Source organism: Candoia aspera, chromosome 2 (assembly GCF_035149785.1).
Source record: "Candoia aspera isolate rCanAsp1 chromosome 2, rCanAsp1.hap2, whole genome shotgun sequence".
Taxonomy (NCBI): domain Eukaryota; kingdom Metazoa; phylum Chordata; class Lepidosauria; order Squamata; family Boidae; genus Candoia; species Candoia aspera.
This window is the reverse complement of record NC_086154.1, coordinates 11,043,081-11,055,377: the sequence shown is the minus strand read 5'-3', so window position 1 is coordinate 11,055,377 and position 12,297 is coordinate 11,043,081. Positions and strand designations below refer to the sequence as shown.

At 43.7% G+C, this 12,297-nt stretch overlaps 3 protein-coding genes across 5 annotated transcripts in view; 2 read left to right on the top strand and 1 right to left on the bottom strand.

The window, feature by feature from the left end:
* LOC134492164 (zinc finger protein 436-like) overlaps window positions 1-12,297 on the bottom strand; it is a 210,015-nt gene that overhangs the window by 27,704 nt on the left and 170,014 nt on the right. The window lies entirely within an intron of this gene.
* LOC134492167 (zinc finger protein 664-like) overlaps window positions 1-12,297 on the top strand; it is a 57,843-nt gene that overhangs the window by 21,989 nt on the left and 23,557 nt on the right. The gene's annotated exons all lie outside the window — the stretch shown is intronic.
* The window catches only part of LOC134492085 (zinc finger protein 84-like), a 36,925-nt gene that overhangs the window by 7,602 nt on the left and 17,026 nt on the right, over window positions 1-12,297 (top strand). Inside the window, exon 3 of one of the 3 annotated variants that reach the window (XM_063296224.1) lies at window positions 8,932-10,852. The exons of 1 other annotated variant lie outside the window; for it this stretch is intronic. In XM_063296224.1, coding sequence (XP_063152294.1) covers window positions 8,932-10,822 — 1,891 coding nt within the window. In that variant the 3' untranslated portion in view covers window positions 10,823-10,852. Of the gene's footprint in view, window positions 1-8,255; window positions 10,853-12,297 lie in introns of those variants that run through there. One more of the 3 variants, XM_063296225.1, reaches the window with a different exon arrangement.

The window sequence follows — 12,297 nt, the reverse complement described above, 5'->3', positions numbered from 1 at the left end:
TGATTTTATGACCTTTTTTGTAGTGGTTGTTAAGGAAATCACGCGGTTCCCCATTGATTTTGCTTGCCAGAAGCTGGCCTGGGAGGTTGAAAATGGCGACCACATGACCATGGGACACTGTGAAGGTCATAAATGTGAACCGGTTGCCAAGCACCCAGATCGTGATCATGTAACCACAGGGACACTGCAACAGTCATAAGTGTGAGGACTGATCGTAAGGTGGTATTTGCAGCACCGTTGTCTGAACTGACAGTAAATGAATGGTTCTTAAGTGAGGAATACCTGTAGTTATTTTATTCCCTTATTTTAAATAAATTCCGTACACGTTTATTCGGTCATGTCTGAGGATCCAATTTGGTGATTTTTGAAGAGGAGGCATCTGAGAGGAGGGCTGTAGAACAGACAGTACCGGTAAGTTTAAGGAAGATAATGATATTGAAGAATTTAAATCTTCTCAGGCATTTCCCCTGTACTGGTACTCAAAAAAGCTCCATCTTTACAATGGAAGCTATTCATCAATGGGTTTTACATGGATTGTCCTATTCCGTTGTGCCTCATCTGTGGCAAACACCTGACAAATGCAGCAGTGGCTCCTGCAAAATCAAAAAGACACAAATCGCAACCATATGACAAGTAAAAGTTCTTATTGTAAACAGCTGTGGGAATCACAGAACAAACAGTAATTTTGTTTGTTAACAGTAATTTATTTTTTGTTAATAAAATGGCAGTCAGTAAAAAAAAAAAAGGCCCAAGAAACCGGTTATTTAGTAGTAGAACTTTAATTTAATTTAACTTAGTTTAATTTTCACATTTGTATGACTGCCCATCTCACAAAAAGCGACTCTGGGTGGTGTTTTATTACTTATTACAGAGCAAAGGAAAAGTCACACTTTGGGTAAGGAAGTAATCACGCCAGCATGCAAAGTAATCGTGGGGACCAGATGCAGCGCAAGAAACTGAAAAGGTTCCACGGACAATCCGTACAATTAAGTCAGCATATGGAGGGCGTCGCATTTTGTGTGATCAGCTGCTTTTCTCTCCAAGCTGATGAGTCAACAGATTCCACCAATAAATGTCGTATTGTGGCACTTGTAAGATTTGTAAATGATGGTGGAATTCAAGAAAGCTTTTTCTGCTGCAAAGAACTACATGAAACATGCAAAGGCCAAGATGTCTTCAATGTTTTGTCTTCATCTCTGGAAACAAGAAGTCTGTCTTGGAGGAACCGTGTTGGCCTCTGTTCTGATGGTGCTCCCTCAGCGGTTGGCTCCACGAGGGGTTTTGTTTCCCTTGTGAGGAAAGAAAATCCTGATGTTGTCACAACACTCTTCTTTCTTCACAGGGAGGTGTCGGTGTCAAAAACCCTTGGTTCTCGGTGCTACAAAAAAGGTTAACTTTTAAACGAAGACCAGTTCACTCCAGAACGTTTTAAAAAGTGTGTGAAAACCAGGGCAAAGAGGACATAAGTCTCCTGTTACGCAGAGAAATATGGTGGCTCAGCAGAGGAAGAGTTCTCAACAGGGTGTTGAGATGAAGGCAGAATTGCAAGAGTATTTTCGAGAAAACGGTATTCCACATTTCGCTGAGGGCTTTGGAGATGGAGAATGGTTGCAGGAACTAGCATTCTTAGCGGACTTCTTTCATCACAGGAACCAGCTGAACAAGTCTCCGCAAGGCACTGGAGAAAACGCTGTGACTCCAAGTCACAAGATTCTTGCATTTAAAAGAGAACTGAATGTTTGGGAAAACCATGTTGCCAAAGGAAATACTGAAATGCTTCCACTGTGGACATGATATAATCCTGCCTGGCACTAAATCTGCCCCTAATCATTCATGCCAGTTTGAATGGGCAGGTGTGAGTGTTGTTGCTTCTGTGGGCATCATGGCAATTTCCACACACTCCAAAAAGTGTGGTTTAAAAAACTTGAGGTAACCCCTAGGCTTTTAGAAGAAGATCCCTCAAAACAGCCCTGTGCGGGAGAAACTGGATACCTGAAGGAGCCTATCCTGAGGGAGAGTAGGGATGGCTGGCAGGTCGGAATCTTGGGTGGCACCTTTCAACTTCCACTAAAGCGTTACCTTCATTCAACAGCAATTTGCTTCAGGCCCACTATATGGTTTGTGGAAGTTGTGTAGGGCTTGGCATTGTCTGGCTGTAAGTTTGACAAAGGTAGTTTGGTGTAGCGGTTAAGACACCAGGCCAGAAGCCAGGAGACCCTGAGTTCCAGTCCTGCCTCGGGCACAAAGCCAACTGGGCGACCTTGGGCCAGTCACTGCCTCTTGGCCCTCAGAAGAGGAATCAGGCGATGGCAAGCCACTTCCAAAATTTTGCCAAGGAAACCACATGGACTTGTCCTGGCAGTCGCCAGGAGTCAGCACTGACTCAAAGGCAACACACAAAGACACACAAACACAAAAGCTTGACAAAAATTGTTTTCATCTTGATAAGGCACCAAGAGGAATGAACAATGAGAGGACCATATTTAAGGGTGCTGCCAAGGCAGGATTTGAAGTGGGGACTTGATTTATGGTTCTGTCTACAGTATATCCTTCATCTCCCACACGCATTAGCTCATTTTTATTTTTGTAGCAATTCCAGGTACTTGTCTCCAACTTGGAAAATGATGCAGGAGAATCCAGGAAGATGCAGCCACCAGCAAAACTCGCCGAGAAGGTAAGAGAAAGACACCGACTGTTTCAAGTAAGACTTTGACAGAATTCTGGGATTTCTCCTGTTACCTTAATGTAAAATCAGGAAAGCTGCTGATCCAAGAAGGGATCTCAGAAAGGGGTAAAGAAACACAGCAGGGTTTTAACACTTGATCAGGTATTTCCAATCTGCTTCAGTGTTACGTGTCCCTACATAACCATTCTGTCTTCCCCTTCCATTGCCCTCCCACACCTCAGTTTGAATCCTACATCAGTTTAGCCACTCTGTGAAGTGAGGTGACCATATTGCTTAGCGACAGCAATGTCAGCAGTCCCTGTTGCCATTGTTAAATGAGGACCTCCTTGCAACTTCTTGCTGGCTTCCAACAAGCAAAATCAATGGGCAACAAGGTACAAGTCGTGGTCATGTGGCGTCGTGCTTAACCATGGGTAACATTACACTTCATGGCCGCAACTGGAACTGACACCATAAGGCAGTGCGGTCACACGACATTTTGCTTTACAACTGTGCCGCTTACCAACGGAGTTGCTGGTTCCCATCGTGGTTGGTAACTGAGCACTACCTGCACTGCGTTTGAGATATAGTACTGACTGCAGGTTATTAAAAAGCTTCCTGCAGTAAACTGTTCTATTAGTAAAGGGGGTGTAATGGCCTTTGCTAGCAGGTAGTAGCCTCTGCAAGGTAGTAAGAATTGTTGCATTGCCCCTGCCTGGGTGCTGTTCCTGTCCAGTAATGTTTCTAAAGGTTTCATGTTCATGAGAACCATTAGCTACATCATGATAGGCTCTAATGCCCCCCAAACTGGACAGGTTGTGTGTTGTCATCTCCAGATCAAATGTTTCCATTCATTTGCTTAGTATTTGTTTCTCCTCTGGATTTCTTTAACGTGTGACTTATTATCTGGAACAATTTTGATTCATACATAATGCTTCTTTTTCATTCATCACTAACATTATTATGAAAAAGAGAAGAGAGAAGGATCAACCCTACTTGCTTGTTACTAACCGGCAATTCAAAATTGAGTCTTCCCAGTGTAAGTCAAACATGGTGCTTACCGAATGAGACCGTCCTGGATCTCTGCTTTGCATGATGTATCTTTTTCAACACATGGAGGAAAAAGATCTCTCGCTTTCCAAAGCGATAAAGGGGGTTCCTGTGATATATGCAAAAAGATAAAAGGATTTTCAGGTCAAGAGACGGGCCTGAGAGCACTAACAACTGCGTGCAGTACATTTTTGGGAAGCAGAGACTATTGTGTGCCTGATAGCTGGGTTGGTTGTGCTCCAAACAGGCTTGAGTTGTTGGAATAAAATGCTGCATGGCATGTTTCAATGTTCCCCTGCACAGAGATGAGGAATGTGGAAGGGAAATTTTGGTCTGGATTTCCCTGAGGAATGGACTTCAAGCCAGGATCAGTTTCCGAGGAGAGTTTTATTCTGGTCAGCTGAGCAGACACGATTCCCAAATAGGAATGGTGATGACAACTGCTAGAGAGAAGGAAGAAAGTGTGTGTTGGAAGTGTGAACAACAAGAAGCGGACCTTTTATCACCTTTGGTGGACATAAAAGAAGCTAAGAAATTTGGGATCAAATACATGTTTTAATTCAGAAGATTTTAAAGATTAATATACAATTGAAACCAGAGACTTTTCTTTTGGAACTGATGCACAAAGAGTTAGAAAGAACTCATGGGAGATGGCAACAGCAGTGAGGCTCTTCTATGCCCAAAGGTGGAAAGACTGAACATGACCTACAATGTTAGGATGGTTGGTGAAGTGGATGGAGTTGGCTGAGAGGGAGAAATTGACAGCTTTCATTAGAGAAAAGACATTGACTAATTTTAATGTGACCTGGAAACCCCTTTTGGACTTTTTGTGTGAAACAGAGAAAAATGAAATCATGATATCTCCCCACTGGGGGAGAGGGGCTCTAATATAAATCTAATTAATTAATTAATATCTGGATCTGATGGTCAGAAATAACAATGGACAAGATAATTAATGAAAGCTCTGTTGTAAACTGAGTCAGAGTTTAATGGAAATGAATACTTACATCTGTAGCAAAGAAAGTCAGAAGTCATTCTTTTTCTGCAATTTCTTCCTTTTCCTTTTTTTTCCTGCACTTTTGACTATGTTCTTTTTTCTACTTTGCTTTCTTTTCTTTTTTCATTTCTTGTTAGCTTTTATCTTATTACCTTAAAATGTTAATAAAGTTTAATTAAAAGAAGAGAGAAAGATGAGAGGAAGGCACCATTGTATGGATTTATTTTTCAGTTTCTATCTTGCTTCTCTGTCTCTTATTTTCTATTTTGCTTTTGTTTTGTAATTTCTAATTCTAATTGAAAAAAAGGAATGTTTGTCACATAAAGAGTATGGCGACTTTTTATATTCTTTTCCGTGCACATGCGTACAGTAGTACCACCCTTTTTACAATCCTTTGAAATGTTTCTTTGGAATGTTTAATTTCCCATACAGAGGTAGTCTCCCCCTCTTTCTTAGCCCCCCTTTTGTAGGCCCTGCCCTGTACATCTCACTCTCACTTTGACCTAACAGAGACTCCTGTGCAAGCGAACTTACAGGTGCACATGGCATTGAGCCTTTCGCAGACTTAGAATCTCCTCCTGCAGGAACAAAGCCGGCTTGCTGGGAACACCGGCTTCAAGACCCCAGGCGCGCTTCAAAGCAGCCCTGGCCAGCATGTGTGAAGCTGGCTCTCTCGAAGCCTGTGGCCTGTTGGGGCTCCCAGGTCCTAAATCCTTTTGAGCCCCAGTAAATCAGGCATGAAGTTTTAGGAGGTAGAGAGGTTTTGGTCTCCACCAAGAGCCAAGCCCTGGGACAGAGCAGGAACCATTTGTTCAGCTTTTGATCCAAGGGTTGTGCCCAAGCGGCCTGGGAATTTTCAAGACTGAAAGCTAAATCCGGAGGGAATTGGAAAGGCTGCTCAGAGCAATTCGGCCCTCAGGCGAGATTTAGGCTCCACAGCGTAAGGGAGTTGTACTTTGTCGGTACCTGTTTGCACACCATTTCCCCCCAGGATGGTTTCCCTTCATTACCTCCTGCATCTTGCAAAGGACATTTATGGTCAGTTGGAGTGGCGAGGAGCGCACCCTTCGGAGACCCGAGGGATAGAACATCATGAAGAAAGTCTATCGATGTGGTCGCTGGGAGCCGAAAAGGATTTGACGGCACATAATAAACCAAAATGCTGTCGAGGTAATGCATGCTATATGCCAGCAAATTTGGAAAACACAAGAATGGCCATCAGACTGGAAAAAATCAACTTATATCCCCATACCAAAAAAGGGAAACACTAAAGAAGGTTCAAACTATCGAACAGTGGCACTCATTTCACATGCCAGTAAGGTAATGCTCAAGATCCTGCAAGGTAGACTTCAGCAATTCATGGAGCGAGAATTGCCAGATGTACAAGCTGGGTTTAGAAAAGGCAGAGGAACTAGAGACCAAATTGCCAATATCTGCTGGATAATGGAAAAGGCCAGGGAGTTTCAGAAAAACATCTATTTCTGTTTTATTGACTATTCTAAAGCCTTTGACTGTGTGGACCATAACAAATTGTGGCAAGTTCTTAGTGGTATGGGGATACCAAGTCATCTTGTCTGCCTCCTGATGAATCTGTATAAAGACCAAGTAGCAACAGTAAGAACAGACCACAGAACAACAGACTGGTTTAAGATTGGGAAAGGAGTACGGCAGGGCTGTATACTCTCACCCTACCTATTCAACTTGTATGCAGAACATATCATGCGACATGCTGGGCTTGAGGAATCCAAGGCTGGAGTTAAAATCGCTGGAAGAAACATTAACAATCTCAGATATGCAGATGATACCACTTTGATGGCTGAAAGCGAAGAGGAACTGAGGAGCCTTATGATGGTGAAAGAAGAACGTGCAAAAGCTGGCTTGCGGCTAAACCTCAAAAAAACCAAGATTATGGCAACCAGCTTGATTGATAACTGGCAAACAGAGGGAGAAAATGTAGAGGCAGTGAAAGACTTTGTATTCCTAGGTGCAAAGATTACTGCAGATGCTGACTTCTGAAATCAGAAGACGCTTAATCCTTGGGAGAAGAGCAATGACAAATCTCAATAAAATAGTTAAGAGCAGAGACATCACACTGACAACAAGGTCCGCATAGTTAAAGCAATGGTGTTCCCCGTAGTGACCTATGGCTGCGAGAGCTGGACCATAAGGAAGGCTGAGAGAAGGAAGATCGATGCTTTTGAACTGTGGTGTTGGAGGAAAATTCTGAGAGCGCCTTGGACTGCCAGAAGATCAAACCAGTCCATCCTCCAGGAAATAAAGCCAGACTGCTCACTTGAGGGAATGATACTAAAGGCAAAACTGAAATACTTTGGCCACATCATGAGAAGACAGGACACCCTGGAGAAGATGCTGATGCTCGGGAGAATGGAAGGCAAAAGGAAGAGGGGCCGACCAAGGGCAAGGTGGATGGATGATATTCTAGAGGTGATGGACTCATCTCTGGGGGAGCTGGGGGTGTGGCGTGGGCTGGTCCATGAAGTCACGAAGAGTCAGAAGCGACTAAACGAATAAACAACAACAATAAACCAAAAAATCTTGCCAACGCCTTAGGGAAGAGAGCTGACGAGTGTGTTTTTCAGCCTCATGTCGCTAGATGGCGGTCTAGAAATTAACAATCCCCACGCCGAGAAAGCTGTCAATCCAGTAGCGGTGTCTGTGGTTGCTGAGGTCCGACATCCAACGGGAGGGGGAGCTGGGGAGCTGAAACAATAGAGATTTGCATTGCTGGAGGGGATGCTGGGGAAGTGGAGGAGGGCAGAGGAACTTCCTGTTCCGGCTTCCGCCTGAGGGGAGACTGGCGCGGAGAAGCGCGTTGTGGTCTTCCCGGGGCTGGTCGGAGCAGCAGGAGAGGCTTAAGTGATTCGCTTAATCACCGCAGCCAGAACTGATGTTGTAAGTCAGCACTTTCATGTGATGTCATCTTTATTTTTTAATTTATATATCCAATTTATTCCCACCCATCTCACTTAGAGAGCAACTTAATGACCGATCTGCCTAGTGACAGAGTTGCTGGTCCCAATTGCAGTCAGAAAGGAGGACTACCTGTATTCTATGGTGATGTCCCCAGAGTGGTTGTGGGGAGTATTTTTTGCTCCTTTCTTATTGGGAGCTGAGGAGCTGAATGGACAAAACTGGTGCTTTAAATCTTGCAGAGGCTTTGGGCACCATTTCATCTGTTGAAGCCCCCCAGCCCTCTCAAGGTAGCCCCAAAACTTTGACCATACCCCCTTCTGGGACCTTTTGCAGGCTGAAATACACATGGATTTCCTTCCTACATACATTCGTAGGGGTCTGTTTCTGTATTTCTCTCTGTTTGCATCTATGTGCACGTGTAGAATCCATCCCCAGCATTTCCAGATATCCTTGATGATAACCCTTTGCAGTACTAAGAGTCTGTGGCAGACCCAAGCAAGCCAGTGAATTTCAGGGTTTGAATTGGGATCTTGCTAGTCTTCTGTGTGTCAAATGAATCATAATGAATGTTCGAGGTTAATCTAGCCATTTGGCACATTTACTTTTTCATTGTAATATATGTTTTTTTTGTTGCATTTTTCACATGTTGTGCAGCTATTTTATAGATAATAATGAAATTAACACTTTTATGTGAATCTTATAGACAAAAAGGATTCCATTAGAGCCTCCTCTACAACTGAGAATCACAAGCAGCATTAAAAAGGAAAGCAAATCAAGCCAGCAATCAGATCTTTTCCACTTTCTCCAGAGAACTCCAAAACTCTTCTTCCCCAGCAGGTGACAGACGAGGGAGAATAAAACAAGAGAGTTTTTGAGCTGGAAAAAACTGATTATGTGGAACTCAAATATTACATGAAAAGGTCAAGGGGGATGATTTCCAAATTCAGAAAAAGAGAGAAATACCTGGAAGTCAGTGGGGAGGAAGAGGTCACTTGGATAGCCCCGTAGGGCAGACAGTAACGCAAGCCTCACCCTGTGGGGAAGGAAACAATAGCTTCAATCAAAGCACCACCAAACAAGGGATCAGAAATAGTTTTGATCTCTTCAAGAATCCAAGAATATCAGTGGTGGAAAAGCCCCACAGAGGTGTATATCCTGGGAAAAGCACAGATTACAGGTCACAGCTGATTATGCATGAGAGCACCCACACCGGCGAGGAGGCCTACCAGTGTTCTCAGCGAAGCAAAAGCTTTAGCAAGCACGCCACCCTGGTGAATCACCAGAGGACTCACACAGGAGAGAAACCGTATGAGTGTCCAGATTGTGGGAAAAGTTTTAGTTTGAATTCCAGCCTGGTGAAACACCAGAGGACTCACACAGGAGAGAAACCGTATGAGTGTGCAGATTGTGGGAAAAGTTTCAGTCAGAATTCCGGACTGGTGAGACACCAGAGGACGCACACAGGAGAGAAACCGTATGAGTGTCCAGATTGTGGGAAAAGTTTCAGTTGGAAGTCTGACCTGGTGATACACCAGAGGACTCACACAGGAGAGAAACCGTATGAGTGTCTGGATTGTGGGAAAACTTTCAGTCGGAATTCTGAACTGGTGATACACCATAGGATTCATACAGGCGAGAAACCGTATGAGTGTCCAGATTGTGGGAGAGGTTTCAGTCAGAATTCAAACCTTGTGATACACCAGAGGACTCACACAGGAGAGAAACCATATGAGTGCCCTGATTGTGGGAAAAGTTTCACTCGGAAGTTCGAACTGGTGATACACAAGAGGACTCACACAGGAGTGAAACCGTATCAGTGTCCAGAATGTGGAAAAAGGTTCAGTCGGAAATCCAACCTAGTGATACACCAGAGGATTCACACAGGAGAGAAACGGTATGAATGTGTGGATTGTGGGAAAAGTTTCAGTCAGAATTCCCGCCTGGTGACACACCAGAGGATTCACTCAGGAGAGAAACCATATGAGTGTCCAGATTGTGGGAAAGATTTCAGTTGGAAGTCAGACCTGGAGAAACACCAGAGGACTCACACAGGAGAGAAACCGTATGAGTGTCCGGATTGTGGGAAAGATTTCAGTTGGAAGTCCAACCTGGTAAAACACCAGAGGACTCACACAGGAGAGAAACCGTATGGGTGTCTGGATTGTGGGAAAGATTTCAGTTGGAAGTCCAACCTAGTGATACACCAGAGGACTCACACAGGAAAGAAACCGTATGAGTGTCCGGATTGTGGGAAAACCTTTGTTCAGAATTCCAGCCTGGTTAAACACCAGAACACACAAACAGGAAAGAAACCATATGAGTGTCCAGATTGTGGGAAAAGGTTCAGTTGGAATTCTCAGCTGTTGATACACCAGAGGAGACACACAGGAGAGAAACCGTATCAGTGTCCAGATTGCGGGAAAAGTTTCAGTTTGAAGTCCAATTTGGTAATACACCAGAGGACTCACACAGGAAATAAACCTTATGAGTGTCTGGATTGTGGCAAAAGGTTCAATCGGAATTCCCACATGGTGATACACAAGAGGACTCACAAAAGAAAGCAACTGTATAAATGTATGGATTGTGGGAAAGGTTTCAGTCAAAATTCCTGCCTAGTGAAACACCAGAGGACTCACACAGGAGAGAAACCATATGAGTGTCCGGATTGTGGGAAAAGTTTCAGTCATAATTCCATCCTGGAGAACCACCAGAGGACTCATACAGGAGAGAAAGCGTATGAGTGTCCAGATTGTGGGAAGAGATTGAGTTTGAAGTCAAATCTGGTGAAACACCAGAGGACTCACACAGGAGAGAAACCGTATGAGTGTTCCGATTGTGGGAAAGATTTCAGTTGGAAGTCTGACCTGGTGAAACACCGGAGGAGTCACACAGGAGAAAAACCGTATGAGTGTCCAGATTGTGGGAAAGATTTCAGTTGGAAGTCTGACTTGGTGAAACACCTTAGGACTCACACAGGGGAGAAACCATACGAGTGTCCAGATTGTGGGAAAGATTTCAGTCTTAGGTCTAGCCTTATAAATCACGTAGGTTTACATGTAGGAGAGAAGCCATTCAAATGCCCAGATTGTGGACAGTGCTTCACAAAAAATTTCTCCCTTAGCAGACACAAGAAAATGCATATGAGGGAGAAGGTGCTGAGTGTAGAGAAGGCTTGAGTTTCACTTCTCATCTCCCATTGGACATCCAGCTGATTTCTTGCCTGATTCCATTTAGTCCACCATGTCTCAGTATTTGACATGAGGGAGTAGAGGAAAAAAATGCAAAATGTTAGTTTGAGAAAGGCCAACTACACATATCTGGCTATCAGCAGAGCTTCCCAGTAAGCTGCTGCAGGTCCTAAAAGATACATGATAAAAAGATAGAAGCACTCAGATTTTATGAGAGAATATATTAGGGAAGTTTATGGCAGTGACAAAAGCCCTGTAAAGTTTCAGATGGAAAGGCTTTCTGCCTTGCAATTGAACTTGATGGATAAGAGCTGGAGGAATACTGAGTTGATGAGAAAAGGCATTGTGGGTTTGAGCGTAGGATCTCCAGGTTTAGTAACAGCCCCTGTTGTGATCGTGTTTGCCTGGAGGTGCCTGCTTGTTAGCCTTCGATGGTTGTGGGTGACAGCAGCACCAAGAAGCTGACCCTTTTCTTACATGTCCTTGGTGGTGGAGATGGGAGGAAAAAATTGCACAGTGGAAGATGTTTCATGTCTAGAAATGGATTGTGTAAGAACCATTCATGGCTTTTGAGAAGGAAAGGAACTGGGTAGTGTCAGCATTGCTATAAACGTGGGGCCAAGGTAAGGCAAAGCTCCCTTCCCAAGATATGGGAGGTGTTTCCATTTCATTCACTGCTCTCTCAGGGCTTCTTTTTAAATTTTCCCAAAAAGTCCCTACAAATAAAGGGAGGAAAATTACTTGGAGTTGCTAAGTGGCATTTTTGCTCTGCAGATGAATGATCCTGATTTTGCTGAGTTCAGAAGACACCAAAGAATTCAAGGCTTGTTCATTTTAGGAACCCAATTCAGAGATCAGGTTATACATTTCTTTTCCTAGGAGATCATTTTGCATATTATCCCTCTGCAGGAGGAGACTTAACAGCCAGGCAAGGCCAGGGGTGGGGAGGAAGCAAGAAGCTTTTTTGGCCTTAGGTTCAATCTCCAGGTGGGTTCAAATGTAAACCTTTGCAAAATTGTTAAACTTTAAAACATTCAAATTATATTTAATTCTCTCCTTCCTCTCTCTTGTTCTTTTTTGGTGCCTTTTTTTTTGTGCACACCTGTTATGACGTCCCATTTTGTTATGGGCAGGAGCTGCAAATGCTTCTTTCCCTAAGGATTTATTTTGCAAAGTTGCCATTTTGGGGACATTGCCCACTGTAGTGCTACATCCTCTTGGATATGGATGGGGTCCTTGCATTTATAGAAAGATCCATCCTGCAGTCGGGACTTTTCTCTTAGAAGATACAGATATAGAAGCCCTGCTCAGGACCGCCAGTCTTGCTTTCATCCCGTTCTTGAATTTCTCCCCATATTTCATTGTTGGTTCTGCAATGTTAACTGAAGATGTATGAATTCTATTCAAAATATACTCTTGATTCTATGATGTGTTCCCTTCTTGTGATTAAACAAACAAAAAGC